General features: G+C 44.4%; 1 protein-coding gene across 1 annotated transcript in view; it reads right to left on the reverse strand.

Annotated features, from left to right (window-relative positions):
- Window positions 1-20,419: 20,419 nt before the first annotated feature.
- The window catches only part of MAN1A2 (mannosidase alpha class 1A member 2), a 185,368-nt gene continuing 178,218 nt past the window's right edge, over window positions 20,420-27,569 (reverse strand). Inside the window, exon 13 of the mRNA XM_059884660.1 lies at window positions 20,420-20,450. Coding sequence (XP_059740643.1) covers window positions 20,435-20,450 — 16 coding nt within the window. The 3' untranslated portion in view covers window positions 20,420-20,434. The remainder of the gene's footprint in view (window positions 20,451-27,569) is intronic.

Below are 27,569 nucleotides of genomic sequence, written 5' to 3' on the forward strand. Positions count from 1 at the left end.
GCCCAATGTCACACCAGGCCAACTCAGTGCTTCCTCCCCAGGCCAGGCCCAGGGCTCAGTGCCGCATCAGCAAACCTGGAGGTGATGAGCACAAGTCACACACACCAACAAGTGTGTGCCCACACACTCCTCGCAGCCCTGCTGAGGAGGGGCCAGAATGCAGCAGGCATGGCTGGGCAGCACCCCGGATAATCTTGGTGTCCACATTCACCCTTAATACTGACCACTCTTGGTACCACAGGGAAGAGGTAACAAGGAAACATCCCCCTTCACTGAACATAAAGGAAAATGGAAAAAAGCCATTTTCCATCTATTTTTAAAAAATTTTTTATTTTCTAAAATGCTTTTATTTTTTTTTAATGAATTAGTTAATTTTTAATTTTGGTTGCTCTGGGTCTTCGTTGCCGTGAGCAAGCTTTCTCTAGTTGCTGTGAGTGGGGGCTACTCTTCGTTGCGGTGCATGGGCGTCTCCTTGCTGTGGCTTCTCTTGATGGGATGCACAGGCTCTAGAGCTTCCGAAGTTGCAGCACATGGGCTCAGTAGTTGGGGCACACAGGCTCATTCACTCTACAGCAAGTGGAATCTTCCCAGACCAGGGATTGAACCCATGTTCCCTGCATTGGCAGGTGAATTCCTATCCACCTGGACCACCAAAGAAGACTTCCATCTGTTTTTTATACCTTGCCTCCTCGTGATGGAGGCCAACTCCTCATTAGGTGGTCACAAGTGTTGCTGAATCTCCCTGTGAATGGTATTCTCAAAGAGGCTGACCACAGCTGGCCCCAGTAAGGCTTTGCACCCCCCTTCCAATTCCAAATTGACTGACCAAGAGCACCTGTTGCCCATTGCCAGACAGTACAGCAGCTGTAGAGTGTGGTAGGTGAGGGTGTGGCCCATAGAGTCAGATTATCTGGAATCGAATCCCTAACTCTGCACCAACTTACTCACTCTGTGACCTTAGACGCAATTACTCAGCCTTCCTGGGCCTTCATTTCCTCATCATACTGTTAAGGTGGGCATAATAACAAAGTCAATGTCATGGGATTTTTACCAGGGTTAAATTGATTTATGCACACAGTTTATTGAGTAAACATTCAATACATGTTAGGAACTGTGATGAATGGCTGGTTGGATGACTCAAAGTCTTGTATTTCTGAGGACTGGCATTTTCAAGCAGCGGCTGTCACCTGAGATCTCAGCACAAATCTTCTGATAGGAGACTGTCTGCAGGATGGGTAACTCCCTTGTGATTGATTATCTACCTTACCAATTAGGTTTCCATTGGAATGTGCCTGGGGGTTTTCATAAACCCATAGAAAAGATTCATGGAACTGAATATATCCAGTTACTAGTTAAGATGAGATTTAGCAAGTGGGAGGTAAGGTCAGTTTTCGGGGGATCATCCAAATGGACAAGCCAGACGGACGCCCAAGCTGGTTACTAATCTACCTCCGCTGGCGCTGCCAGTGCTGCTCACACATGGGTTGATGTCTCAGCCTTTCTTTTCTGGAAGGGCGCTTGGCAACACACAAACAGTAAATGAGTTTCTACCCTTTCACCTAGTAATTCCTCTTCCAGGAATCCACCTCAGGGAAACAAGCAGAGAGGTACACAAAAATTTATGTGTAAGTTTTCCCACCATAGCATCATTTGCATTTTAAAATAAAATAGGAACAAATGTCAAATACTAGAGAAGTTAACTCTGTTCCCTGGTGGGCTAGTGGCTAGGATTCGGTGCTTTCACTGCTGCAGCCCAGGTTTGGTTCTCAGTCAGGGAAGATGTGTTTGGGCTTCTCTGGTGGCTCAGAGGGTAAAGAGTCTGCCTGCAATGTGGGAGACCGGGGTTCAATCCCTGATTCAGGAAGATCCCCTGGGGAAGGAAATGGCAACCCACCCCAGTATTCTTGGATGGATAGTCCCCATGGACAGAGGAACCTGGTGGGCAACAGTCCATAGGGTTGCAAAGAGTTGGACACGAAGGGAAATTAAAGGAGGTGCCTAGCTTTTAATAATTTCTTCACCCTGGAGTAGGGAATGACCACCCACTTCAGTATCCTTGCCTGGAAAATTCCATGGACAAAGGAGCCTGGTGGGCTACAGTTCATGGGGTCGCAAAGAGTCGGACATGACTGAGTGCACACACTGAGTCTCTTCAAGGATGTTTAACACTGGCACACAGGCTGGTGGGCCTTCGTTTTCTCTTCTGTGAAGGAGGGTGACCGCACTCAATTCAAGGGCTCCCCCGAGCCCTCACCCAGCGAGGCCCTGAACCCCACAGGGCACAGGCCACCTGTTAAGTGCTCAGTAGAGGGGCTGCCATGACTAGGAGCTCCCAGCAGCTCCTGGGAGGTAAGGGCCAGCCTTCCATTTCAAAGAGAAGGTGCACGAGAGGCTGCAGGCTGGGACAGTGCTGATCCAGACTCAGGGAGTGGGTACTGGTGTGACTCTCCCTGACATGCCTTTCCCATCCTCTTTGGCTGGCACCCCCATCTGCGTAGCCCCTGTCGGCTCTCACAGCACACTATATGCGTTACTGCCACGGGTCAGTCTGCAACCCATGAGCCCACTGGACCAATGTCACTCCAAGTGCCCAGCTTGAGAAAACAGATTCAGATCCCGACACCAGGACTCAGTGGCTGTGTGAGCCTCGAGGGGTCTCAGATTCTGTCTCTGTGGCTTCAGCCTGTCCTGTCACGGGGAGTAGATGGGAAGCGTCTTTTCCTCTGGGAAGCGCAGTGCCTTGCTCTGTGCCATGCTTTTCAAAGGAGGAAACTGAGGCTTGAAAAGGTTAAAAAAAAAAAACCCTGCTCCACATCCTGGGGTTAGGTGGCCACATATTTGGGAAGCACCAGCTCTTCCACAGTCCTGACCTTTCTTTTCTTATTTTTTAAAGAGTTTTTAAAGTCTTCAGTTAATTTGTGGCAATATGGCTCCTGTGTTGTGTTTTGGTTTTTTTGGCCACAAGGCATGTGGGGTCTTAGCTCCCTGACCAGGGATTGAACCAGCACCCTCTGCATTGGAAGGTGAAGTCTTAGCCACTGGACCATCAAGGAAATCCTTTATTAAAAAAAAATTACTTAACGCATTTATGAAACATAATACCTATGCCATAAAACTTACTCCTCTAACCTGCACAGTTCAGTGGTTTTACTGTATTCATAGTTGTACCGCCGTCAATACACTCTAACTTCAGAGCATTCTATCACTTCCCTCCAAACAAACTCTGTCCCCACCAGCAGTCATTACCCATTTCCCTCCAAGTCCCCCTGCGCAGGGCAACCATTAATCTACTTTCTGTCTCTAGAGATTGGCCTAACCTGGACATTTCGTTTAACTGGAATTATACTACATGGTCTTTCATGACTGACTTCTTTCATTTGGCATAATGTTTTCAGGGTTTGTTTATGTTGAGCATGAATCAGCTCTTCGTTCCTTTTTATGACTGAATAATATTCCATTGTGTGGCTATGTTGGTTATTCATTCATCAGTTCCTGGACATCGGATTGAATTCACTGCTTAATTATTATGAACAATCCCACGATGAAGTCCTGTGTGAACATGTTTTCCTGGGCATACACCCAGGAGAGTAACTGCTGGGTCACCCTGCTTTACCATGCTGTTTCTCAGAACTTTTTGACATAATGTGCATTTTCCAAACTTACTTGTCCAGGAAATCTTTCTTTTTTTTTTCCCAAAAAGCATCCCAACCCTCTCATTTTGGGGAAACAGAAGCCCAGAAGGGTTCAGCACCCTATGAAGATCACACAGGAAGTGAGAGGTGCAGTCACTGCAGAAACAGTAAGGATGAATGACTATCTGAATAGGAAAGGCAAACCAGGAGGAACAAGAGTTACCCCTTAAACGTGAAAGATACTGAAGAAATCAAAAAGGAAAAGAAAGATGAACATGGTTCATACATTTAAACTTCTGAACCTCAAGCTGTGCTGTGCTGTGCACTTAGTCATGAGCAACTCTTTGTGACCACATGGACTGTAGCCCACCAGACTCCTCTGTCCATGGGATTTTCCAGACAAGAACACTGGAGTGGGTTTCCATTTCCTTCTCCAGGGGGACCTTCCTGACCCAAGGATCGACCCTGCATTCTCTGCATCTCCTGCATTGGCAGGTGGATTCTTTACCACTGAGCCACTTGGGAATTGACTGAATCTCAACCTTTATGTAAACAAAATTAGCAAGCAGATGATGACATAAAAATAGACTGCTGCTGCTAAGTCGCTTCAGTCGTGTCCGACTCTGTGCGACCCCATAGACGGCAGCCCGCCGGGCTCCCCCATCGCTGGGATTCTCCAGGCAAGAACACTGGAGGGGGTTGCCATTGCCTTCTCCAATGCATGAAAGTGAAATGTGAAAGTGAAGTCGCTCAGTCGTGTCTGACTCTGTGCAACCCCATGGACTGCAGCCCACCAGGCTCCTCCATCCATGGGATTCTCCAGGCAAGAGTACTGGAGTGGGGTGCCATTGCCTTCTCCAAAAATAGACCACCATAACCCTAATCCTCAGGAAAGTGAACAATTCACAGGCCCAGAACCTGCCCACAGAGAGGGATTTCAGTTTTAAAAGGTCATAGGTTATGGGCATCTGGAATTAAATGTTAGAGGACCTAGTGTTCATGTAATTAATAGATAAAGACTTATTACAAGATCAGTAAGAAAAAGCCCTGTACTGCAGCAGAAATGTGGACTAATAGCAAACACATTATCTTCTCTTATCAGAGAAGAAGGATAAGAAATATGAAAGTTCAACTCTACCTCTAGCCAAAGAAGTGGAGACAATATATTTATTAAGCATCTACCATGTTCCATATAGCTTACATTAAGGTGTGTGTTTGTGTATTAGTTTCTCAGTTGTGTCTGACTTTGAAATCCCCTAGACTGTAGCCTTCCAGGCTTCTCTGTCCATGGAATTTTCCAAGCAGGAATACTGGAGTGGGTTGCCATTTCCTACTCCAGGGAGTCTTCCTGATCCAGGGATTGAACCCAGGTCTCCTGCATTGCAGGCAGTTTCTTTACCATCTGAGCTACCATGGAAGCCTCTCAACAATTCCATGGTGTAGCCCCATCCTACAGATAAAGAAACCGAGACCAGGGAGCATGGCCTGGTGTGAGCAGGGTTGTGCAGTGCTAGGGGCAAAGCTGTGGCTGTGCCCACCAGTCTGCTCCTAGAACCTGAACTTAAACCAGCACAGCATGTGGAAGCATGAGGCAGGGGGTGGATTTACCCATCACATTGAAAACACTCTGGAAAAGTTAACTTTCCTTGTTGAAGAGGACCCGGGGAAAGAAATGCTTTCATCCACTGCTGGTGGAATTTTCAACTCTGGATAATCTCTCTGGATAACCATTTGGCAATATGTAGTGCCTGCCTTGACATGCAGATACTCTTTGACTCCGGACATCCGCTGTTCTGAGGAATAAGTGCAGGTGAGGACATAGGACATTCAAAACAAAGCGGAATCCTGACCCCACTTCACAAAATGAGGAAACAAGGACTCAGGAAGATGAGGAATATGCCAAAGTATCTTGGGTCATAGAAGACCAGGGGTTGCCGTGTGGAGTCAGAGGCCCTGAGCCAAGTCTAGGGGTGTGGCTGGCACCTCTCGGAGTCCAGGGCTGGTATAGCCATCCAGGGGCCATGTACGATTCCTGTTGTAACAATCCAACCGTTCCAGAAGCAATGGACAGCCCTGGCTGAGCCAGGAGAGGGCTGGAGGCAGACATGACGGGGAGTAGGGTAGAGAGGGAGGGCCCACAAGTGGAGTTTAACACGTGTCTCCCTGTAAAACAGTGCGGAAACACTGTCAGGAGGAGAAGGGGGCGACAGTGGAGGAGATGGTTACTGATTCAAGAGACATGAGTTTGAGCAAATTTCAGGAGATAGCGAAGGACAGAGAAGCCTGGCATGCTGCAGTCCACAGGGTCTCAGAGTCACACACAACTGATCAACTGAACAAAAATTCCTTGCATAATAGGTATAGGTATGCATGATTATTCTTATTACCCAAGGCTTCCAGTGGAGCAATCCTGAGTCCATCTCTGGCTCCAAAGTCCTGGAGGTCAGGGTCTGAGGCTTGCTCCTATCTTAATCCCAGCCCCTGGCCTGATGCTATCTGGATCACTGGAGGTCAGGGACAGAAAATGTTAAATATTTAATAATTGTTAATTATCCTTCAGTGACACTTGCCTGTCAGATCTGTTCTGCTGCAGGACAATGGCATCAAGGGTTGTTTGAGGAAGAAGTCCTCACGACAGAGGCTGGCAGGAAGGAGGGACCAGCCCTGTGTCTGGAGTTACCTGACCTGGATTCCAAACCATATGACCTTTGGAAGTCACTTAGCTTTACTTCTCAGGTTCCTTATCTATCAAATGGCTGCAATGGTAGACTGGTAGCCCGGAGGTATTAGGAAGATGACCAGCGTCATTTTGATTCTGGCATTTCAGGACCTGTCTCAGGCTGGAGGGTAGATGTGTGGTTTTTCCACAGGCCTTCCCAGTCCCCTAAGATCCCCATTGACCCATGTTCTAAACTCAGATGGCGCTGCGTGGCTCTGAGCCAGGACTGGGAACTCGTCCTGAGCTGCCATGCCTCTGCCCCATCTATGTGCTCTCTACGCAGCTTGACAGGGTCTCCTGAGGACAGCTGTGGTTGCTGTCCCACTCTGGCCCACCTGAAACCCACAGTCAGCACCTCTCTGGGCTACCCAGGCAGATGGCAGCTCTCCCTGACCCTCCCTTCCCCACACCTCCCCCACCCATTCTCCATTCTGTCACCAAGGTGATGCTGAACGTGCTCTGTGAGAGCAGAAAGCAGGTGTCTTAGTTCTCTCAGATCCATTAGTCACTAAGCTGGAAGTGCCCTGGAGCCTGGAGCCTAAGGTGTAGGCAGACACTGTGCACCCCAGGGGTGGGAGTGGGGCAGGTCTTGGAGGCCTGCATGTTTGCTGACCTCGTTCTAGTTCCACGTGCACTAGACATGGACACTCAGAAGTGTCCAGTCAGCCCTGCAGGGGAGATCTGGCTGGGGAGACCCACCCTCAGCCCTGCAGGAGCTTCCAGAGGCAGGGAACATGGCCATCGGTAAGGCAGTCCCATAGCCCACTGCCCTTCCCCAAACTTCTCCCCCGCTGTCGAGCCACAGGATCTAGAATTCATTCTTTTTTTTAAGTTTTCTTCCTTTTTATTTAAAAAACAAATATTTTGTATTGGAGTAAAGCTGATGTACAATGTTGTGATTGTTTCAAGTGGACAGCAAAGGGACTCAGTAATACATATATGTGTATCCATTCTCCCCCAAGGGCTTCCCTTGTGGCTCAGTGGTAAAGAATCCGCCTAGCAATGCAGGAAACCTGGGTTTGATCCCTGTGTGGGGAAGATCCCTTGGAGGAGGAAATGGCAACCCATTCCAGTATTCTTGCTGGGAAAATCCCACAAACAGAGGAGCCTGGTGGGCTATAGTCCATGGGGTCACAAAGAGTCAGATACAACAGAAGTGACTGAGCATGCACACATGCATTCTTCCCCCAAACTTCCCTCCCATCCAGGCTGCCACATAACACTGAGCAAGTTCCCTGTAGTATACAGTAGGCCTTTGTTGGTTTTCCATTTTAAATATAGCATTGTGTACATGTCCATCCCAAACTCCCTAACTATCCCTTCCCTTCATCCTTCTCCCTTAACCCTTAGTTCTCTAAAGTCTGTGAGTCTTTCTGTTTTGTAAGTAATTTCATTTGTCTCATTTCTTATTAGATTCTACACATAAGGGATGTTATACAACATTTCTCCTTGTCTGTCTGACTTACTTCACTCAGTATGACAGTCTCTAGGACCATCCATGTCGCTTGCTGTGCTGTGCTCAGTCATGTCTGACTCTTTGCAACCCCATGGACTGTAGCCCGCCAGGGATTTACCAGGCAAGAACACTGGAGTGGGTTGCCATGCCCTCTTCCAGGGGATTTTCCCGACCCAGGGGCTGAACCTGTGTCTTTTGGATCTCCTGTGTTAACAGGCAGATTCTTTAACACTAGCGCCACTTAGGAAGTCCAGCCGTGTTACTTAGCATTCATTTCAGTCCCTGCCTCATAGAACTCAAGTTTAGTCGGGCACCGACAGACAAAAAGAAAAATTGCACAGTATAAGGAAAGCCTGCTTTGGGAACAGGTGTGGGGTTGAAGCAGGAAGGCTTCCCCGAGGAGGGGACAGTGTCTTGGATTGAATGGGGGCTGTGGAAGGGCTGCTTTGTGGAACATGAGGCTGCACCCTGGCTTATGTAGGGAGCCTCTTGTTTGATTGGTGATGTCTGTTATGGAGAGGAGATAATGTCTTGTGCCAAAAACTCACTGACTCTGTATTGGGCCTTAGCATGAACAAGGTCATTAGATTCATTCTAAGGAGCTAACAAGTGGAACTCAGATTGTTTTGATTATAGCAAACCTTTATTGTTTTTTATATGTCAGGCATAACCCCAGATGATTTCACAACAACCGTCTGAGGTAAGAGCTATTTTTATTTCTATTTTCTAGATGAGGAAATTGAAATCTAGAGAGGTTAAATAACTTGCCCCAAACCACAGTCATCAAATGTCAGTATTTAACCTCAGTGATCACTGGTTGAAAACCCTTCTTTTACAGAGGACAAAAAGGAAGGTTGAAAGAGATGTGTTTTGCACCAGGTCATTCAGAACCAGATATGCAGACGACATCACTCTAATGGTGTCAAATCAATCCTGAATATTCATTGGAAGGACTCATGTTTATATTGAAGTTCCAATACTTCGGCCACCTGATTCAAAGAGCTGACTCACTGGAAACGACCCTGATGTTGGGAAAGATTGAGGGCAGGAGAAGCAAGTGATAGAGGATGAGATGGTTGTACCATCAACTCAATGGACATGAATCTGAGCAAACTCCAGGAGATAGTGAAGGACAAGGAAGCCTAGCATGCTGCAGTCCATGGGGTCGTAAAGAGTCAGAAAAGACTGAGTGAATGAATAACAAATTCAGAGCTGGAAGGATGAGGAGTGGGCCCAGACCCAGCCAGCTCAGGGGTGGGCTGTGGGCAGGCAGGGCCTGTTCGGGCCTTGTTTAGAGCAGAACCCTGAGTGGATCACTAACTACTCCAAACATCCATGTAACCATGTAAATTTGTTATTCTTTTTTTGATGTGGACCATGTTAAAAGCTTTTTATTGAGTTTGTTACAGTGTTGCTTCTATTTTATGTTTTGGTTTTTTGCCCTCAAGTCACCTGGGATCTTGGGCTTCCCTTGTAGCTCAGCTGGTAAAGAATCTGCCTGCAATGCCAGAGACCTGGGTTTGATCCCTGGGTTGGAAAGATCCCCTGGAGAAGGGAAAGGCTACCCACTCCAGTATTCTGGCCTGGAGAATTCCATGGACTGTATAGTCCATGGGGTCAGAAAGGGTCGGACATGACAGAGCGACTTTCACTTCACTTCACCTGGGATCTTAGCTCCCTGAAGAGGGACCAAACCCACACCCCTGGCACTGGAAGGCGAAGTCTTAACCACTCGACCATCAGAGAGGTCCTGTCTCCCCCGCAGTCCACCCTGCTCCCACTGCCTCATGCATTTTCCATTTGAATAATAAACCTTGCTTAGTTTCGGCTGGGGACAAGGCTGCTGCACTAGAAACAATTAATTTCCCAGGCATCTTTGTGGAATGCGTGGCCATGTGACAGTTTAGGCTGAGAGATGTCAACAAAAACAACTCAAGGTCACTTCCCTAAAGACCAGCTTCACACCCTTTTGTCCTCTTCCGGCTGTCTAAAAAACAGTGACATGAGGGGCACACCGGATGTGGAGGGTAGCAGGCTGCCCAGTACTGTTCCCTGAATGGCCTCTGGGTGTCCTCAGGAGAAAACAGAGTCCTTGATGGTCTCGTGCAGGTGATGTAATATGCATCTCAGAAGGAGTCAGTGTCACTTTCGCCCTAAACTAGCTCCACGCATTCACCCAATCATAAGAAGCCTGGAAATCAAATCCTACCAGATACCTGGAAGGTGGTGAGCCTGTGGCGAATAGCAGTAGTGAGGACCACAGCTTACTGTACAGTTCTGCCTGGGCTGGTTCACAGAAAGGCTGCCCTCCACTCCATGAAGTCCAAAAGCCACAGCCTCTAGAGCCATGGCTCACAAACACTCATAGATCAGTATGGGAGAACAAAGGCCTCCTGGGTTCCCTGGGCCACATACCCCAGAATGCCCAGAAGCTCCAGGTGAGGGCAGAGCTGGGTACCAGCCTCTCCACCCCCAGAACCCCCTTCCCCTAGCCCCTGCCCACTTTTGCCTTCTCAACACCCAATCAGGACCTGACTCAGAACAGACACTCAGCCCCAGGTGATGGGTGGATGGATGAAGGGAAGGCTGAGTGGCATGGTGGCAAGTAAAGCTTAGGCCTCCCTCTTGCAGGGGGGCCCGCCCGGGGCTTGTCTGCTTCCTTCCAGAGTCCAGACAGAGTTGCATTTGCTCCTCAGGTTTCTGAGTTGCATCTGAATCTCGGATTGATCTCATTCAATTCCACAGGCATGGATGGAGCCTCTGTCAGGTACCAGGCCCTTTCTGGGCCCTTTGGGGCCACAGGAATGGATCCTGCACAACTCCTGCTCTGGCTGGGGCTCTTGGCCTGGAAGGGCTGAGAGACAGTGCCAAGGAAGGAGTCACCCAAGATAAAACCGTCTGAGCGAGCAAGCAAGAGAGGACAGGAAGCAAGCAAGGATCTGGGAGCACAGGGAAGGAGCAAACACATCTGCAGCCTGGAGGCGGGGGCAGGGGAGAGAGCTGGGAAGATGTCCTGAAGAGGTGACAGGTGAGCAAGGCCCTGCATGATGAGTGGTCCATATGGGAAGGGAGGGATGTAGGTAGAGGGAACTGCAGGAGGGCAGGCTCCAGGTCATGCAGGCAGAGCCAGGAGGACAGAGGACCGCCTCTCCCTTCCAGCCTGGTGAAAGCTGACCCTCCCCACTGCTGTGAAGCGGAAGCCCTGGACAACCCTCACTGTTCTCTGGCTGTTTACCTTGGAGACCCATCTATCCCTCTGGGCCTCAGCTTCCTCCTGGTAAATGAGAGCCTTGAACTGCATTAAGCCACCACAGGAGGAAGCTGTGTGTTGGGAGGCATGTCCATTGTCCCTAGGGGCTCTTGGTGCCAGGCTCTGCTCTGCCCCTGGGGACTCTGACACCTGTTGGGCTGGGCTGGTCGGTTGGTTCCCCAGGGTCCCACCCTTAAGGCCTGGGACCTGGGGTTCTCTCTAAAGGTGAAGTGGTGACGTCAGCCAGGGCCCCCGTGTGCCTTTCCCACTGGCTCTTCCTCCTCCTCGCAGGTGCTGATGACAGAAATGGACCCTGGCAGCGGCGGGGAGAAAGGGCCTTTGACGAAGGGGGGCTGGAAGGGGCTCGGCTTTATTTGTTGACTATAAAAATGTCAGCTCCTTTGGGCAGCTTCTTAAATCAATATTTGCTGTTCTGAGGCTGAATTCAAATGCTCAGTAATCTATCAGCCTGGCTTCTTCCTCCCTCACCTGGATGAGGACTCACCCACAAATATTTGGTAGGGCTCTTCACTGCCCGGGATGGGGAGCTTCCTACCCCATCCCTCAGAGGGGCTACCCTGAGAGCCCTGTGGGCCAAAGGTAGCTCCCAGAAAGGAGGGTTCCAGGGGAAAGGATTTCTGGGTGTCATTGGTTCATCTGAAAAATGGGTACAATAATAACTCCTCCTGCCCGTGGTGTTGTAGGCTAAAAATCCAAGAAGGGCTGTGCGAGCTTTTCAGCAGCATAACAAGCATAATGACGATGCTGGTGATGCTGGCGATGGTGAAAGCCATCTGCCGGAGCTCTCCACATGTTGCCGTGGGGCCACGTTATCCTCTAATCCAGTCTCGTGGCAGTGATCTGAGAGCAAACAGATTCTGGGAAACTTTTCCTGGGGAACCTCCACACCAACTGGTAGTTCTCAGCCTCCAGAAGCTGCTCACCTCCGGCCTCTTTCTGATGAGGGGCTAGTGGAATGTTCGTGGTGAAACATGGGACTCTGAAGGTAGGTGGATCCTGATTCTCCACTGAGTGCTGTGTGCCTTTTGGCCGATTACTTAACCTCTCTGAACCTCAGATCCTCTCCTACAAGATGGAACAGCAAGGCTAACCCTGAAGAGTTAAGGGGGCTCCGAGACAGTGCACATACGACACGCAGAGAGCATTGGGCATATAGGAGGTGCATCACAAGTATTCATGCTCCTGTTCCACAGTTGCTGGCTTGCAATCTAACACGATTCTCCCCCTCACACACTGTCCTGGGCATCAGCCTGGCAACACCCTCCTCAGAAACCATGAGGCTTCTTAGCTGGCACATGAGAGTCTATTACTACAGAGACTGCTCCCAAGTTACTGTCCCCTGCCTTGGTTTAGCTTCTGAATTGGCTTGGCTGCCAGAGTTGGCAAGCAGTTTGCCAAGTAGTGGCCAAGCAGTTGGCAAGCTACCTACAAGGCACAGACATCCACTTGGACAGGTGGAAGCCTGGAGTCTGATGCTAAGGGTAGCCTTGGAGGGAGGGGTACAGATTAGGTCTGACTCACATGGCACCAGCCTGGGGCTCATAGCATCGTCGCCGATGGACGCAGCACCCCACAGACTCTCCCAACACACTGCCATTTGCCACGAGGTTTCAATAAGAGGGCCGTGCCTTTGCGGAGACAAGGGGAAAAATCTCATGTGCTAGAGGGAATTAAAAAATGATACAACTACTTCAGCAAACAGGAAGCTTCTTTGAAAGCTAGACATACAGTTACTCTATTTTGTGAAGAACAATAACAAAACCATTCCCTTGCATTTGGAATGTATTTAAAAATGTATCTTTTAAAATTGAAATTATAAAGGTAAATGGTTGAAGAGTCAAGTAACTCAGTAAGATAAAAACCAGAATTGGTACGGAGGAGGAAGGGGACACGTATGCCTATGGCCGATTCATGTTGGTGTATGGCAAAAACCATCACCGTACTATAATTATGCTCCAATTCAAATAAATAAATAAATAAAATATTTTTAAAAGAATTGTCTTCAATTCCCCATTTCCTTTTCCCAAGAGAGTTATCATTTTCTCAATTCTATTTGTTGCTTCCTTTAGTTTTTTTTTTTTTTCCAGTTTTTCATATTTTTCATTCTAACTGACTTTTCATGTTGGAAGATGAGAATTTAGGTCTCTTTAACCATCACTACCTCACATGGAGAAGGAAATGGCAACCCACTCCAGTATTCTTGCCTGGAAAATCCCATGGACAGAGAAGCCTGGTGGGCTACAGTCCATGGGGTCGCAAGAGTTGGACACGACTTAGCAACTAAACTGCTGCTACTACTACCACACATACCATCTCTTCCCCTCCCATCCTTCCGGGGCGGCTACATCTTGGGTTTTGTTGACTATTTAGCACTCATAATGCTATTACTATAATGCTATGCTATTAGTGCTTGAGCCATGTACTATATACTAGTATTATTTTTCCTTTCTTGCACTACTTTTATTTTTTGTTGAAGTTTCTCATTTCATCATTTGTTCAGTTTTAATCTTAGCCTGCTAAGCTGCCAAGTCACTTCAGTCGTGTCCGACTCTGTGCGACCCCATAGACGGCAGCCCACCAGGCTCCCCCGTCCCTGGGATTCTCCAGGCAAGAACACTGGAGTGGGTTGCCATTTCCTTCTCCAGTGCATGAAAGTGAAAAGTGAAAGTGAAGTCGCTCAGTCGTGTCCCGTGTCCGACTCTTCGCGACCCCATGGACTGCAGCCTACCAGGCTCCTCTGTCCATGGGAGTTTCCAGGCAAGAGTACTGGAATGGGGTGCCATAGCCTAGATCTTCCAAAAAGTAGAGTTGGAAGTAGGGATTTAAGTGTACAGACCTCCTTTGGGAGATGCAAATCCAGGTGTGTGAGGATGAGGAAGAAGGAAGGGAGACAAGGAGAGCGGGGGCAATACAAAGTGCTGTGTTATCAGGCTCGGCAACACGAGCGCCACTAAAGGACACGGTGGGCTGCTCAGCAGATATGCTCACCCACACTTGCCATTTCTCTAGCTGAGCCATGCCCAGTGTCTTCTATTTAAAATAAGGGAAAATTTATCTGCCTGTCTCCTCCTCCCCTCTGGTTTTCCATTTGGTAAAATTCACGCCATGTTCATTTATTCCCTCGTACTTCCCAATTGCACTCTCTAGTTCCTTAGTGGGCTGCCCACCTGGGGATACTAGATCCCACGCCCTGTGGTGTGGTGTTTCCTCCAACACCGGAAGTGATGGGAGGAGAAAAACTCAGGGAGTGTCTAGTTGGCTCAGCTACAGGAATAGCCAGAAAAGGCTCACAGAGTTTGAGTCTGATAGTTTTCCATATACTTATTACTAATGCAACCCCAGCTCTTATCTGTCCACTTAGAACTCCCTTGATCATTCAAACCATCAGGTTTTCTGTAAATTTTGACTTCCTAGAGCTCTGTCTCTGGATGCTTTTGACCTGCTCTATTTGGGACTGGTTGCTAGCTATACCTGTTGTACAACTACTGTCCTAAAATCTCCTTTTACCATCATTTGGTGAATTTCTTCCTCCCTCTCTTAAGTTGGAATTCCTGTTTCCCGAATCTCATTTTTTCTTCTTTCTTGGTTTACACCTTTGTTTTGCTAGACAATCTCCTAAGAAATGGGGTATAGTATGCATAAGGTGCATACTAGTTTGATTTTGGCCTTGCTATGAAGCCTCAGCCTTAAAAAGACCAAAGAGCCAAATGCATACTTCAGCATAATTCCTTGTATTCATGAGTTTCTGATATCAATAATCATGTGACTTTGAGAGTAACTATGATATATAATTAGTGCAAAAATGTCAGCGATATGAATATGTCATGGCATCCAAATTACTGATGTAATTAGTAATTACTGGGTTTTTTTTCCTGAGTCACAAGGCATGTGATCTTATTAATAGTTCCCCAACCAGAGAGTGAACCCAGGCCCCTTGAGTGGAAGCACAGAGTCCTCACCACTGGACTGCCAGGAAAGTCCCTAAGTTACTGCTAAAATTAAATTATTAATCTTCAGTTCAGTTCAGTTCATTTCAGTTGCTCAGTCATGTCCAACTCTTTGCGATCCCATGAACCACAGCATGCCAGGCCTCCCTGTCCATCACCAACTCCCGGAGTTCACCCGAACCCATGTCCATCGAGTCGGTGATGCCATCCAACCATCTCATCCTCTGTTGTCCCCTTCTCCTCCTGCCCCCAATCCCTCCCAGCATCAGGGTCTTTTCCAATGAGTCAGCCCTTCACGTCAGGTGGCCAAAGTATTGGAGTTTCAGCTTCAACAACAGTCCTACAAGTGAACACCGAGGACTGATCTCCTTTAAAATGGACTGGTTGGATCTCCTTGCAGTCCAAGGGACTCTCAAGAGTCTTCTCCAACACCACAGTTCAAAAGCATCAATTCTTCGGCGCTCGGCTTTCTTTATAATCCAATTCTCACATCCATACATGACCACTGGAAAAACCATAGCCTTGACTAGATAGACCTTTGTTGGCAAAGTAATGTCTCTGCTTTTTAATATGCTGTCTAGGTTGCTCATAACTTTCCTTCCAAGGAGTAAGTGTCTTTTAATTTCATGGCTTCAATCACCATCAGCAGTGATTTTGGAGCCCCCAAAAATAAAGTCAGCTACTGTTTCCACTGCTTCCCCATCTATTTGCCATGAAGTGATGAGACCGGATGCCATGATCTTCGTTTTCTGAATGTTGAGCTTTAAGCCAACTTTTTCACTCTCCTCTTTCACTTTCATCAAGAGGCTTTTTAGTTCTTCACTTTCTGCCATAAGGGTGGTGTCATCTACATATCTGAAGTTATTGATATTTCTCCCAGCAATCTTGATCCCAGCTTGTGCTTCTTGCAGCCCAGCATTTCTCATGATGCACTCTGCATATAAGTTAAATAAGCAGGGTGACAACATACAGCCTTGACGTACTCTTTTTCTGTTGTTCCATGTCCAGTTCTAAATGTTGCTTCCTGACCTACATACAGGTTTCTCAAGAGGCAGGTCAGGTGGTCTGGTATTCCCATCTCTTTCAGGATTTTCCACAGTTTATTGTGATCCACACAGTCAAAGACTTTAGCATAGTCAATAAAGCTGAAATATTAATCTTTAGATATAAGCAATCCCTTAAGATGTATTTTGGAAAGAGAACCTCCTTCTGTTTTAATTCTACAAATTACTTGAATATAAATATATTCCAAAACTGAAATGCCATCATAATTAAAGAGTAACTTTGTGTAGAGTAACAAGAGAAGCCACTGCAGTGAGAAGCCCAGGTACCGCAACTAGAGAAAGCCCACATGCAGCAAAGAAGACCCAGCATAGCCAACAATAAATAAATAAATAAGAACTGAGTAAACTGCCATTAATTTTCAGTAATTAAAGATGATGCATTTTTGAGACTTGGTCAAGCTATGAATTCCAGATCAAAAAAAAAAAAGCATATTATGATACTAGAAAATCTACTCCTAATATATGTTATTTAAAAAAGGACAATATTAGTAATGCTTCTGATATTATGTAATAACACCAACTTTCTTTTGATTCGTATTTTCATGGTATACCTTTATCTATTTTATTGTTTATAATATTTCTTATCCTTGTATTTCAACTGAATTCCTTGACAGCATCATATAACTTAGCTTTTTTTTTTTTTTTTGGTTTTTGTTTCATTTTTTAATCCTGCTGCTGATAGCTGCTTTTAATTGCAGTATTTAGTTTGTTTATATTTAATGTTGAGGCATTTGGATTTAAATGCCATCATTTGTGCTTTATTTGTCTTACCTTATTATGCGGCTTTTTCTCTCATAAATTTTTATTAATTATTTCTTCCTTCCATTCCATTAGCTTTTATTTTTCTTTTAATGATTCAAATCCCTTATGATTATACAGTGGAAGTGAGAAATAGATTTACGGGCCTAGATCTGATAGACAGAGTGCCTGATGAACTATGGAATGAGGTTTGTGACATTGTACAGGAGAAAGGGATCAAGACCATTCCCGTAGAAAAGAAATGCAAAAAAGCAAAATGGCTGTCTGGGGAGGCCTTACAAATAGCTGTGAAAAGAAGAGAAGTGAAAAGCAAAGGAGAAAAGGAAAGATATAAGCATCTGAATGCAGAGTTCTGAAGAATAGCAAGAAGAGATAAGAAAGCCTTCTTCAGTTATCAGTGCAAAGAAATAGAGGAAAACAACAGAATGGGAAAGACTAGAGATCTCTTCAAGAAAATCAGAGATACCAAAGGAATATTTCATGCAAAGATGGGCTCGATAAAGGACAGAAATGGTATGGACCTAACAGAAGCAGAAGATATTAAGAAGAGGTGGCAAGAATACACAGAAGAACTGTACAAAAAAGATCTTCACGACCCAGATAATCACGATGGTGTGATCACTGACCTAGAGCCAGACATCCTGAAATGTGAAGTCACGTGGGCCTTAGAAAGCATCATTACGAACAAAGGTAGTGGAGGTGATGGAATTCTAGTTGAGCTATTCCAAATCCTGAAAGATGATGCTGTGAAAGTGCTGCACTCAATATGACAGCAAATTTGGAAAACTCAGCAGTGGCCACAGGACTGGAAAAGGGCAGTTTTCATTCCAATCCCAAAGAAAGGCAATGCCAAAGAATGCTCAAACTACCGCACAATTGCACTCATCTCACACACTAGTAAAGTAATGCTCAAAATTCTCCAAGCCAGGCTTCAGCAATACGTGAACCGTGAACTTTCTGATGTTCAAGCTGGTTTTAGAAAAGGCAGAGGAACCAGAGATCAAATTGCCAACATCTGATGGATCATCGAAAAAGCAAGAGAGTTCCAGAAAAGCATCTGTTTCTGCTTTATTGACTATGCCAAAGCCTTTGACTCTGTGGATCACAATAAACTGTGGAAAATTCTGAAAGACATGGAATACCAGACCACCTGACCTGCCTCTTGAGAAATTTGTATGCAGGTCAGGAAGCAACAGTTAGAACTGGACATGGAACAACAGACTGGTTCCTAATAGGAAAAGGAGTACGTCAAGGCTGTATATTGTCACCCTGTTTATATAACTTCTATGCAGAGTACATCATGAGAAACACTGGACTGGAAGAAACACAAGCTGGAATCAAGATTGCCGGGAGAAATATCAATAACCTCAGATATGCAGATGACACCACCCTTATGGCAGAAAGTGAAGAGGAACTCAAAAGCCTCTTGATGAAAGTGAAAGTGGAGAGTGGAAAAACTGGCTTAAAGCTCAACATTCAGAAAACGAAGATCATGGCATCCAGTCCCATCACTTCATGGGAAATAGATGGGGAAACAGTGGAAACAGTGTCAGACTTTATTTTTCTTGGCTCCAAAATCACTACAGATGGTGACTGCAGCCATGAAATTAAAAGACACTTACTCCTTGGAAGGAAAGTTATGACCAACCTAGATAGCATATTCGAAAGCAGAGACATTACTTTGCCAACAAAGGTTCGTCTAGTCAAGGCTATGGTTTTTCCTGTGGTCATGCATGGATGCGAGAGTTGAACTGTGATGAAAGCTGAGTGCTGAAGAATTTTGATGCTTTTGAACTGTGGTGTTGGAGAAGACTCTTGAGAGTCCCTTGGACTGCAAGGAGATCCAACCAGTCCATTCTGAAGGAGATCAGCCCTGGGATTTCTTTGGAAGGAATGATGCTAAAGCTGAAACTCCAGTACTTTGGCCACCTCATGCGAAGACTTGACTCATTGGAAAAGACTCTGATGCTGGGAGGGATTAGGGGCAGGAGGAGAAGAGGACGACAGAGGATGAGATGGCTGGATGGCATCACTGACTCGATGGGTGTGAGTCTGAGTGAACTCTGGGAGTTGGTGATGGACAGGGAGGCCTGGCGTGCTGCGATTCATGGGGTTGCAAAGAGTCGGACACTACTGAACGACTGATCTGATCTGATCTGATCTGATCTTGAATTTACAACAGGTGTCTTTGACTTATGAAGGTCTACCTATATTAATATTTTCACTACTTCCCAGATATGGCATAATATTGTGATATAATGAGAGATATAGTTTGATCTTCATCCTCAGTTGCTGGTTAGTGCTCCTAAAACTCTTTGTAATTTCCTAAGTAATGACGGTGCTAGGTACATCTTTGTCCCACCTATTACTTGGTCTTTGACTCTGGTTCCTGACAGAGAGTTCCTAAACCTCTTGGAATTTCCTGCAATAGCATCATCTTTTGTTCCAATGAGGGGATTTTTGGTGGGTTACTGAATAGCTTCAGGATACGGGCTGGTCATCAGAAAGACCAACCAATGATTAGAAGGTTGAAACTTTCAGCCCCAACTCTATCTTTTAGGGAGGAAAAAGGGACTGGAAACTGATTTTGTAATCAATTATGCTATATAGTCCACAGGGTCGCAAAGAGTCAGACACGACTAAGCAAGTTTCACTTTCACATGCCTACATGATGAAGCATCTATAGAAATCTCTGAACAATGCAGTTCAGAGGGTTTCCAGGCTGATGAAGACTGCTTATGTGCTGGGAGGGTGACACAGCCCAACTCCACAGACAGAAGGTCCTGCTGTCAGGGCCCTCTGGATTTCTTCATGTATTTCTTCATCAGGCTGTTCATATGCCTCCTTTATCATATCCTTTATTATGTAATAAACTGAGACTACATAACTGTTCTCCTGAGTGCTGTGAGCTCCTATAGCAAATTACTGAACCTGAGAAGGGGGTCATGAGAACTCCCCATTTGTGGCCAAGACAGATAGAAATGTGGGTAACCAGGGGGACCCACAGTTGTGATTGGCGTATGCAATGGGGGCAGTCTTGTGGGGCTGAGGCCTTAACCTGTGGGGTATGATGCTAACTCCATGTAGATAGATTCAGAACAGAAACAAATTGCAGGATGCCCAGCTGGCACTGGAGAATTGGTTGGTGTCAAAGAAAATCCACACATTTGGTGATCAAGCACGGTGCGAGTTGTAGTGTTTTTCCTTTTCATCAGGTAACATTTTAATTCCTTTTACCGCCTCTTGCTTTCTGTGCCTTTAATTATGTATTTTAAACACATATACATATATCTTTGACCCAGCCATAAATTATTGCTATTATTGTTTAATACAGTCAATATTCATTTAGATTTAGCTTCATTGATATAGACTGATCATTACTCTCCATTCCTCCTGCATTCCCAGGTTTCCATATGAGGTTTTTTTTTTCTTTTTTCCTAAGGAAGTATTTGTTTTAGTGTAGCATCAAATTCTCCCAAGCTTTGTCCCCCATAAAATGTCTTTATTTCATCTTCATTTTTGAAGGGTATTTTAAGTTTCCAGTTGTTTTCTCTTCAGCACTTGACAAATGTCATGCCAGCATCTCCTATCCTCCATGGTCTCTGTTGAAAAGAAAAGTCAGCTATCAGTATTTTTGTTGCTCCTTTGAAGATGTCTTTTTTTTTTTCCTCCTCTGACTGCTTTTGTCATTGATTTTGGTCATTTTCATTCTGATGTGTCAAGATGTGACTTTCTTTATATCTCTGCTATTTTGATTTCATAGAACTTTTAAATCTATTGTCTGAATTTTAGAAAAATTTGGCCAGTAACTCTTAAAATATTGCTTCTGTCCCATTCTCCTTTTTCTCCTCTTCTGCGACTCTAGTTGCATTTATATTAGATCTTCCAGTGTTTCACATATGTCTCATGTTTGTCCCTATATTTCAATCTTTTTTTTCCTACTCTCTGCATTTCAGTATATATATTTTCTATTAGCCTGTCTTCCTAGTCATGAATTCTCTTATCTTCTATCTTAAGCTGAAGTTAATCTGTGTAATGCTTGGTTTCAATTACTTTATTTTTTCCATTTTGTAATTTCCATTTGACTCTTTCCATGGGTTCCAATTTGCTGGTGAAATTCTCCATCTTGTCACTTTTTCTTAAAAACATTAATCAATTATTTTAAAAAATCATGTCTGATAAACTCCAATACCTGGGTCATCTGTGAGACTGTTTTTAAGGTTTTTTTCCCTCTTGGATTTTAGTTATGTAGTTCTATAACCTACCTAGCCTGGTATTGAATGATAATTGGTATGCATAAAAAATTGTAGAGAGAATTTGAGGCTCTGGATGATGTTATATTTCTCTGGAGGGGAGTTGTTAATACTTTTGCTTTCTGATAGAGTTAGAGGATGGACAGATTATATTAATCCAGTGGGAGAGGGCTGTACTTGGGTTTCAGTTATTTGTGAGCACCATCTACTTCTGGTTTACTCTTGTCCCAGAGTCAGGCTCTTGGTGGTCCTAATGGAAACCGAGGGTGTTTATTACGGCCTATTCTTGGTGATCCCAGGACTTACTTTTTTCCCTTAGACTTTTTAGACTACAGAAAACTCTGTTTATCTCCCTAGCTTCTCAGCTATGTTGCTCCTAACTGGCAAACGGGCAAAGGTTTCAAAGAAAAAGCACTGCAGAACGCTGGGTTCATCTCTACGCATCTTTTTTCTCTCAGGGATCTGGCAACTCAAGTCCCAGTTACCTTCAATCTAACTCTGTGACGCTGTCAAAAGGATGCATGTTTGTATTTTGTCTTGCTCTTATTTATTTATACTTTTTCTTGGTGGAAGAGTTGATATGCAATAAAACACCCCACCACTACTATTTAATGATGCAATTCAGTGTGCTCCTTCTGTAGCCTGTTCTTCAGTCATTTAGACAAGCAGAACCAAGTAGAAGATTTTTTTTTTTTTTCTTCAGAAATGGTCACCACAGTGGATTAATGATGAATGTTTGCCAAGGAGTCGGGGTGGGAAAAGGAAGCCTCACCAAGAGAATGGTGAAACTGATAGAAGACAGTCACTGAATAGAAAATCAATCTATAGAATGACAGTAGGGAAACCATAGAGAAGAAATCACAAGCAAAAAATTTTGTTCACATCCTTAAGTTGTGTATTTAGAGTTGTTAACAGTATGTCTTAACAGAATTCCAGGCTGAAGCAAAAAGATAGTGGGCCATTTTCATCATTTTCCTTTGTAAAAGAGAAACTATCTGACTTTGAAATTGATCTGTCATTTACGGATATGAGATTGTCAACCAAGATGGAATTGGAGTTATTACATATTAAAAATGACTTGACTTTTTAAAGTGACTTAATATTATATGTCAGGTAATAATAATACTAAGTTAGTGGGATTTGTTAACAACCCAAAAGTGAAAGTTTTAGTCATTCAGTCATGTCCTACTCTCTGTGACCCCATGGACCATAGCCCACCATGCTCCTCTGTCCATGGAATTTTCCAGGCAAGAATACTGGGGTGGATTGCCATTTCCTTTTACAGGGGATTTTCCCAACCCAAGGATTGAATCCAGGTCTACCTACACTGTGGGCAGATTCTTTACTGTCTGAGCCACCAGGGAAGCCATTAACACTTGAAGGTTAGATGCAAAGAAATAATTCATTTGTTGGGATCTGCTGGAAAAAATAACCAAAATAATGAACCTCTAGAGGGCAACCTTTTCTTAAACTGTACCTGTTGAAATTCTTTCATCTTTTTCCAGGGAAGATGCCAAAATTTGTAGGCATGCAATAAAATCTTAGATCCAGATGAAAAAAAATTTTTAACAACTTCAAAGCATCATGTTTATTTTTATTTTATTATTTTTAAAATTTTTGGCTGCATTGTGGGATCTTAGTTCTGTGACCATGGATTGAATCCAGGCCTCTAGTAATGAGAGTGTCAAGCTCTAACCATTGTACTACCAGGGAATTTCCCAGATGAAAATTTATAGAAGATTTTATTATTCTGAAACCCAGTTATGTTACTTCATTTCCATACTTGTTTATCCTCGGTTTAAAGAAATACAAATCTAAGTGAGAACAAAAATCTGAAGTTTTCTTATGAAAATATAGCTACAATACAAAACTTCAGTTTGCTTCAATCAGATGGCATCTTCATCAGCAACTAAATCTTCAAGTAGGTCTTAAAATAAGCATTATCTTAGTTTCAACAGAGACAAGGAAAGATTAATATGTCAGGAGCATCATTACCATCAAAGGCACCATGATGCTGGCAAGGAAACTAAAAATAGCTGCTGTTCCACCCTACCTTAGTTGAAACTCAGCATCTGTTTACATGACATATATAATGATCATAGGAGTAATCGAGCATCTTGATGGGCTGACAAATTTCATTTCTGCATTATAATGTCAAACTTTAAAAATTGACTTTTAATAATAAAATTATATTACCGGGACTTCCCTGGCAGTCCAGTGGTTAAGACTCCACATTTCCAATGCAGGGGGCATGGGTTTGATATCTGGTCAGGAAGCTAAGATCCCACATGCTGCGTGGCGTGGCCAAAAAAAAAAAAAAAATTATTAAGTAAACTCTAAAAATAATATTGCTGGTTTAGTCATGTGTCTCAAAAGTTCATTCAAAAAATGGTGATTTATGGCTTCAGCCAACAGCCAATTTAGCTTGGCCATTCTTCAGCATCTCTTCTTAGGTGGTAAAATTTTAAGAGCTGGCTTGTCTGAAAAATGTCTTTATTTTAGCCTCTTCCCTGATAGTTTGAGCAAATATAAAATTCTGGGTTGGAAATAATTTTCCCACCAGATACTGAGAGTAATGCTCTAGATGTTCTTGTTTCCGGGGTTACTGTTCAGAAATCAAATCTATTTTGTTCCTGAACTTTGTATCTGACTTTTATACACTTGACCCTCTTCAGAAGCTCTTCAGATTTTCTTCTTTGTTCACACTGTTCAGAAATGTCAGTTTCACATACATGGTCTGTTTTCATCTCTTGTGATGGGCACTCAGAGCCCTCCCAATGTATTGACGCATGCTTTTTAGTTTGAGGCAATCGCCTTTATCTCTTTGATGACTTCCTCCTCTATTTTCTTTCACAGGAACCACTATTATTTAGATGTTGTCCTTCCCACGCCTTAGGAGCTGCCTTCCGCCTCTTGAATTGAGAAATCTGTTAAAGCCCAAATGAAAGGTTTTATATTTATCTAAAATTTTTCCTTATTTTGTTGGAAAAAAGCAAACCAAAGAAGAAAGACTAGTGGGTGGATGTGGATGGAAATAAAGCTGGAGTTGGCCAGTTTCTCTTTCACGGCTCCCTCCTGTCACCAAAACAAGCTCACACCTGACAACAGAAAGAGAAGCTGGCCCCCACACCAGACAACCTGGTTTCCATCCTCAGATTTACCACTTACTGTTGAGGCCAGCCACATCAATTTCTAGACTGGTGTCTCCTCATCAGTAAAAAGAAATGTGCAAAATAGTAACCCATCCAGCCTAGTAAAATAATATTGCCTCCCATGGTGAAGGGTGAAGGGCTTGTGACAGCACAGTTTTGAAATCATCCAAGCTTTGTTCATGCGGGAGAAAAATTTATTGCAGTAACATTAGAGTTGGTAGTTTTAAGATACTGTGTGTGTGTGTGTGTGTGTTTCTCTCTCTCTGTTTTTCTAGTTACTGAGAGAGCAGAGCCACAAATGACAATCCCAGAGACAGGGTTTCAACTTGACAATTTAACAACCACCTCCCTTGACAGCAGGCTTAGAAGGCCTGGACCGCTTAGAGTACTAATGATGTCAATTGTAAGTGAAAAAAGCTTCTCGCAGTTCCAGAGGCCGTCACATCGAGCTCAGAATTCACACCTGGTTTTGATACAATGGCTTACATGTCCCTGCTTGAGATCACAGGCTTGAGGTTGTTATTTTGACTTTATCTTAGGATAACCACTGGTGGCTCAGAAGGTAAAGAATCTGCCTGCAGTGCAGGAGACTGGGTTGGATTCCTGAGTCGGAAAGAAGGAAATGGCAACCCACTCCAGTATTCTTGTCTGGGAAATCCTATGGACAGAGGAGCCTGGTGGGCTCCAGTCCATGGGGTCGCACTGAGCAACCACCACTGGGATAACTGACAGTGTCTTTTACATCTCCACCCTGCCTGTCCCTGCGGTCACTGCCACAGCCTCAGCTCAGACCTTCCTAGCCTAGATGATGGTGAAGCTTCCTAACGGTTATTCCTGCCTTCCATCTCATCCCTTAGTCCACACTCCACAGTGCAGGCCACTTCATCTTCCTAAAGCACAAGTCAGATGAGTCACACTCTGTTTATGTCAAACCCTTTCATCGGGGCACTTAACTTTTCCCTGTCCTTATCCATTCACTCTTGCTTGTCATTAACAGCATATCACTGTGTTTGTTTGTTTGTTTTTTTAAGTGCAACAATTTCTGTCTTTCTCCATTTTTCCTTTTTTAAAACAATTCATCAAGTTACTTTCTATATTTTTTTCCCTTTCTTTACACATTTGAAATATTCACATGCTGTTTTTGTTCTTTCAGTGGTTACCTTCAAAGTTTATCATACATCTTAATGACCCTAATAACCACAATGGTGTGATCACTCACCTAGAGCCGGACATCCTGGAGTGTGAGGTCAAATGGGCTTTAGGAAGCATCACTACGAACAAAGCTAGTGGAAGTGATGGAATTCCAGTGGAGCTATTTCAAATCCTAAAAGATGATGCTGTGAAAGTGCTGCACTCAATATGCTGGCAAATTTGGAAAATTCAGCAGTGGCCACAAGACTGGAAAAGTTCAGTTTTCATTCCAGTCCCAGAGAAAGGCAATGGCAAAGAATGTTCAAACTACTGCACAATTGTACTTATCTCACACGCTAGCAAAGTAATGCTCAAAATTCTCCAAGAGAGGCTTCAACAGTATGTGAACCATGAACTTCCAGATGTTCAAGCTGGACTTAGAAAAGGCAGAGGAACAAGAGGTCAAATCTACTGGATAATAGAAAAAGCAAGAGAATTACAGAAAAACATCTGTTTCTGCTTCATTGACTATGCCAAAGCCTTTGACTTGTGTGGATCACAACAAACTGTGGAAAATTCTGAAAGAGATAGGAATACCAGACCACTTGACCTGCCTCCTGAGCAACCTGTATGTAGCTCAAGAAGCAACAGTTAGAACAGGACATGGAACAACACATTGGTTCCAAACTGGGAAAGGAGCACATCAAGGCTGTGTACTGTCACCCTGCTTATTTAACTTATATGCAAAATACACCATGCAAAATGCCGAGATGGATGAAGCACAAGCTGGAATTAAGATTGCCAAGAGAAATATCAATAACCTCAGATATGCAGATGATACCACCCTTATGGCAGAAAGAGAAGAGAAACTAAAGAGCCTCTTGATGAAGTGAAAGAGGAGAGTGAAAAAGCTGGCTTAAAACTCAGCATTCAAGAAACTAAGATCATGGTATCTGGTCCCATCACTTGATGGCAAATAGATGGGGAAACAATGGAAACATTGGCAGACTTCATTTTCTTGGGTTCCAGAATCACTGTAGATGATGACTGCAGCCATGAAATGAAAAAACACTTTTTCCTTGGAAGAAAAGCTATGACAAACCTAGACAGCCTACTAAAAAGCAGAGACATTACTTTGCCAACAAAGGTCCATCTAGTCAAAGCTATGTGTAGTCACAGTCATGTGTGGATGTGAGAGTTGAATTATAAAGAAAGCTGAGTGCTGAAGAACTGATGTTTTTGAACTGTGGTGTTAGAGAAGACTCTTGAGAGTCCCTTGGACTGCAAGGAAGTCAAACCAGTCAATCCTAAAGGAAACCAGTCCTGAATATTCATTGGAAGGACAGATGCTGAAGCTGAAGCTCCAATACTTTGGCCACCTCATGCAAAGAATTGACTCATTCGAAAAGACCCTGATGCTGGGAAAGATTGCAGGCAGGAGGAGAATGGGGTGACAGAGGATGAGATGGTTGGATGGCATCACCAACTGAATGGACATGAGTTTGAGCAAACTCTGAGAGATAGTGGAGGACAGGGAAGCCTGGCATGCAGTTCATGGGGTCGCAAAGAGTCAGACATGACTGAGTGACTGAACTGACATCTTCCTTCCTCTCCTAGAATTCAGGTCCTTTCCTCCCTCTCTGAACACACATAGTGCTATTTGAATATTTTTTAACTCAGCAAAGACATTTTTGAGTTTCTTGATAGTATTACCATTTATTTGCTTCCCATTTTCCTCCTTAAAGCTTTTTTTTAATGTTTGTTTATCTTTATTCTTAGCTGCGCTGGGTCTTCGGTATTGCGTGTGGGCTTTTGTCTAGTTGCGGTGAGCGGGGACTACTTCATAGCTGTGGTGCATGAGCTTCTCATTGCCGTGGCTTCTCCTGTTGCAAAGCACAGGTTCTAGGGAGCATGGGCTCAGTATTTGTGGTGCCCAGGCCTAGTTGCTCTGCGGCATTTGGGATCTTCCCAGATCAGGGATCAAACCTGTGTCTCCTGCATTGGCAGGTGGATTCTTTACCACTGAGCCACCAGAGAAGCTCCTGAAATTTATTTTTTTTAAATAGTTCTCTTGGTGGTAAATGTTCTCAATTTTGTTTGTTTCCTATAAATACTTTGCCCTATTCTTGAGCAATACTTTTGCAAAGTGTACAAGTCTAAGTTGACAGCTATTTTCACTCAGTCC

Source organism: Bos taurus, chromosome 3 (genome assembly GCF_002263795.3).
Source record: "Bos taurus isolate L1 Dominette 01449 registration number 42190680 breed Hereford chromosome 3, ARS-UCD2.0, whole genome shotgun sequence".
Taxonomy (NCBI): domain Eukaryota; kingdom Metazoa; phylum Chordata; class Mammalia; order Artiodactyla; family Bovidae; genus Bos; species Bos taurus.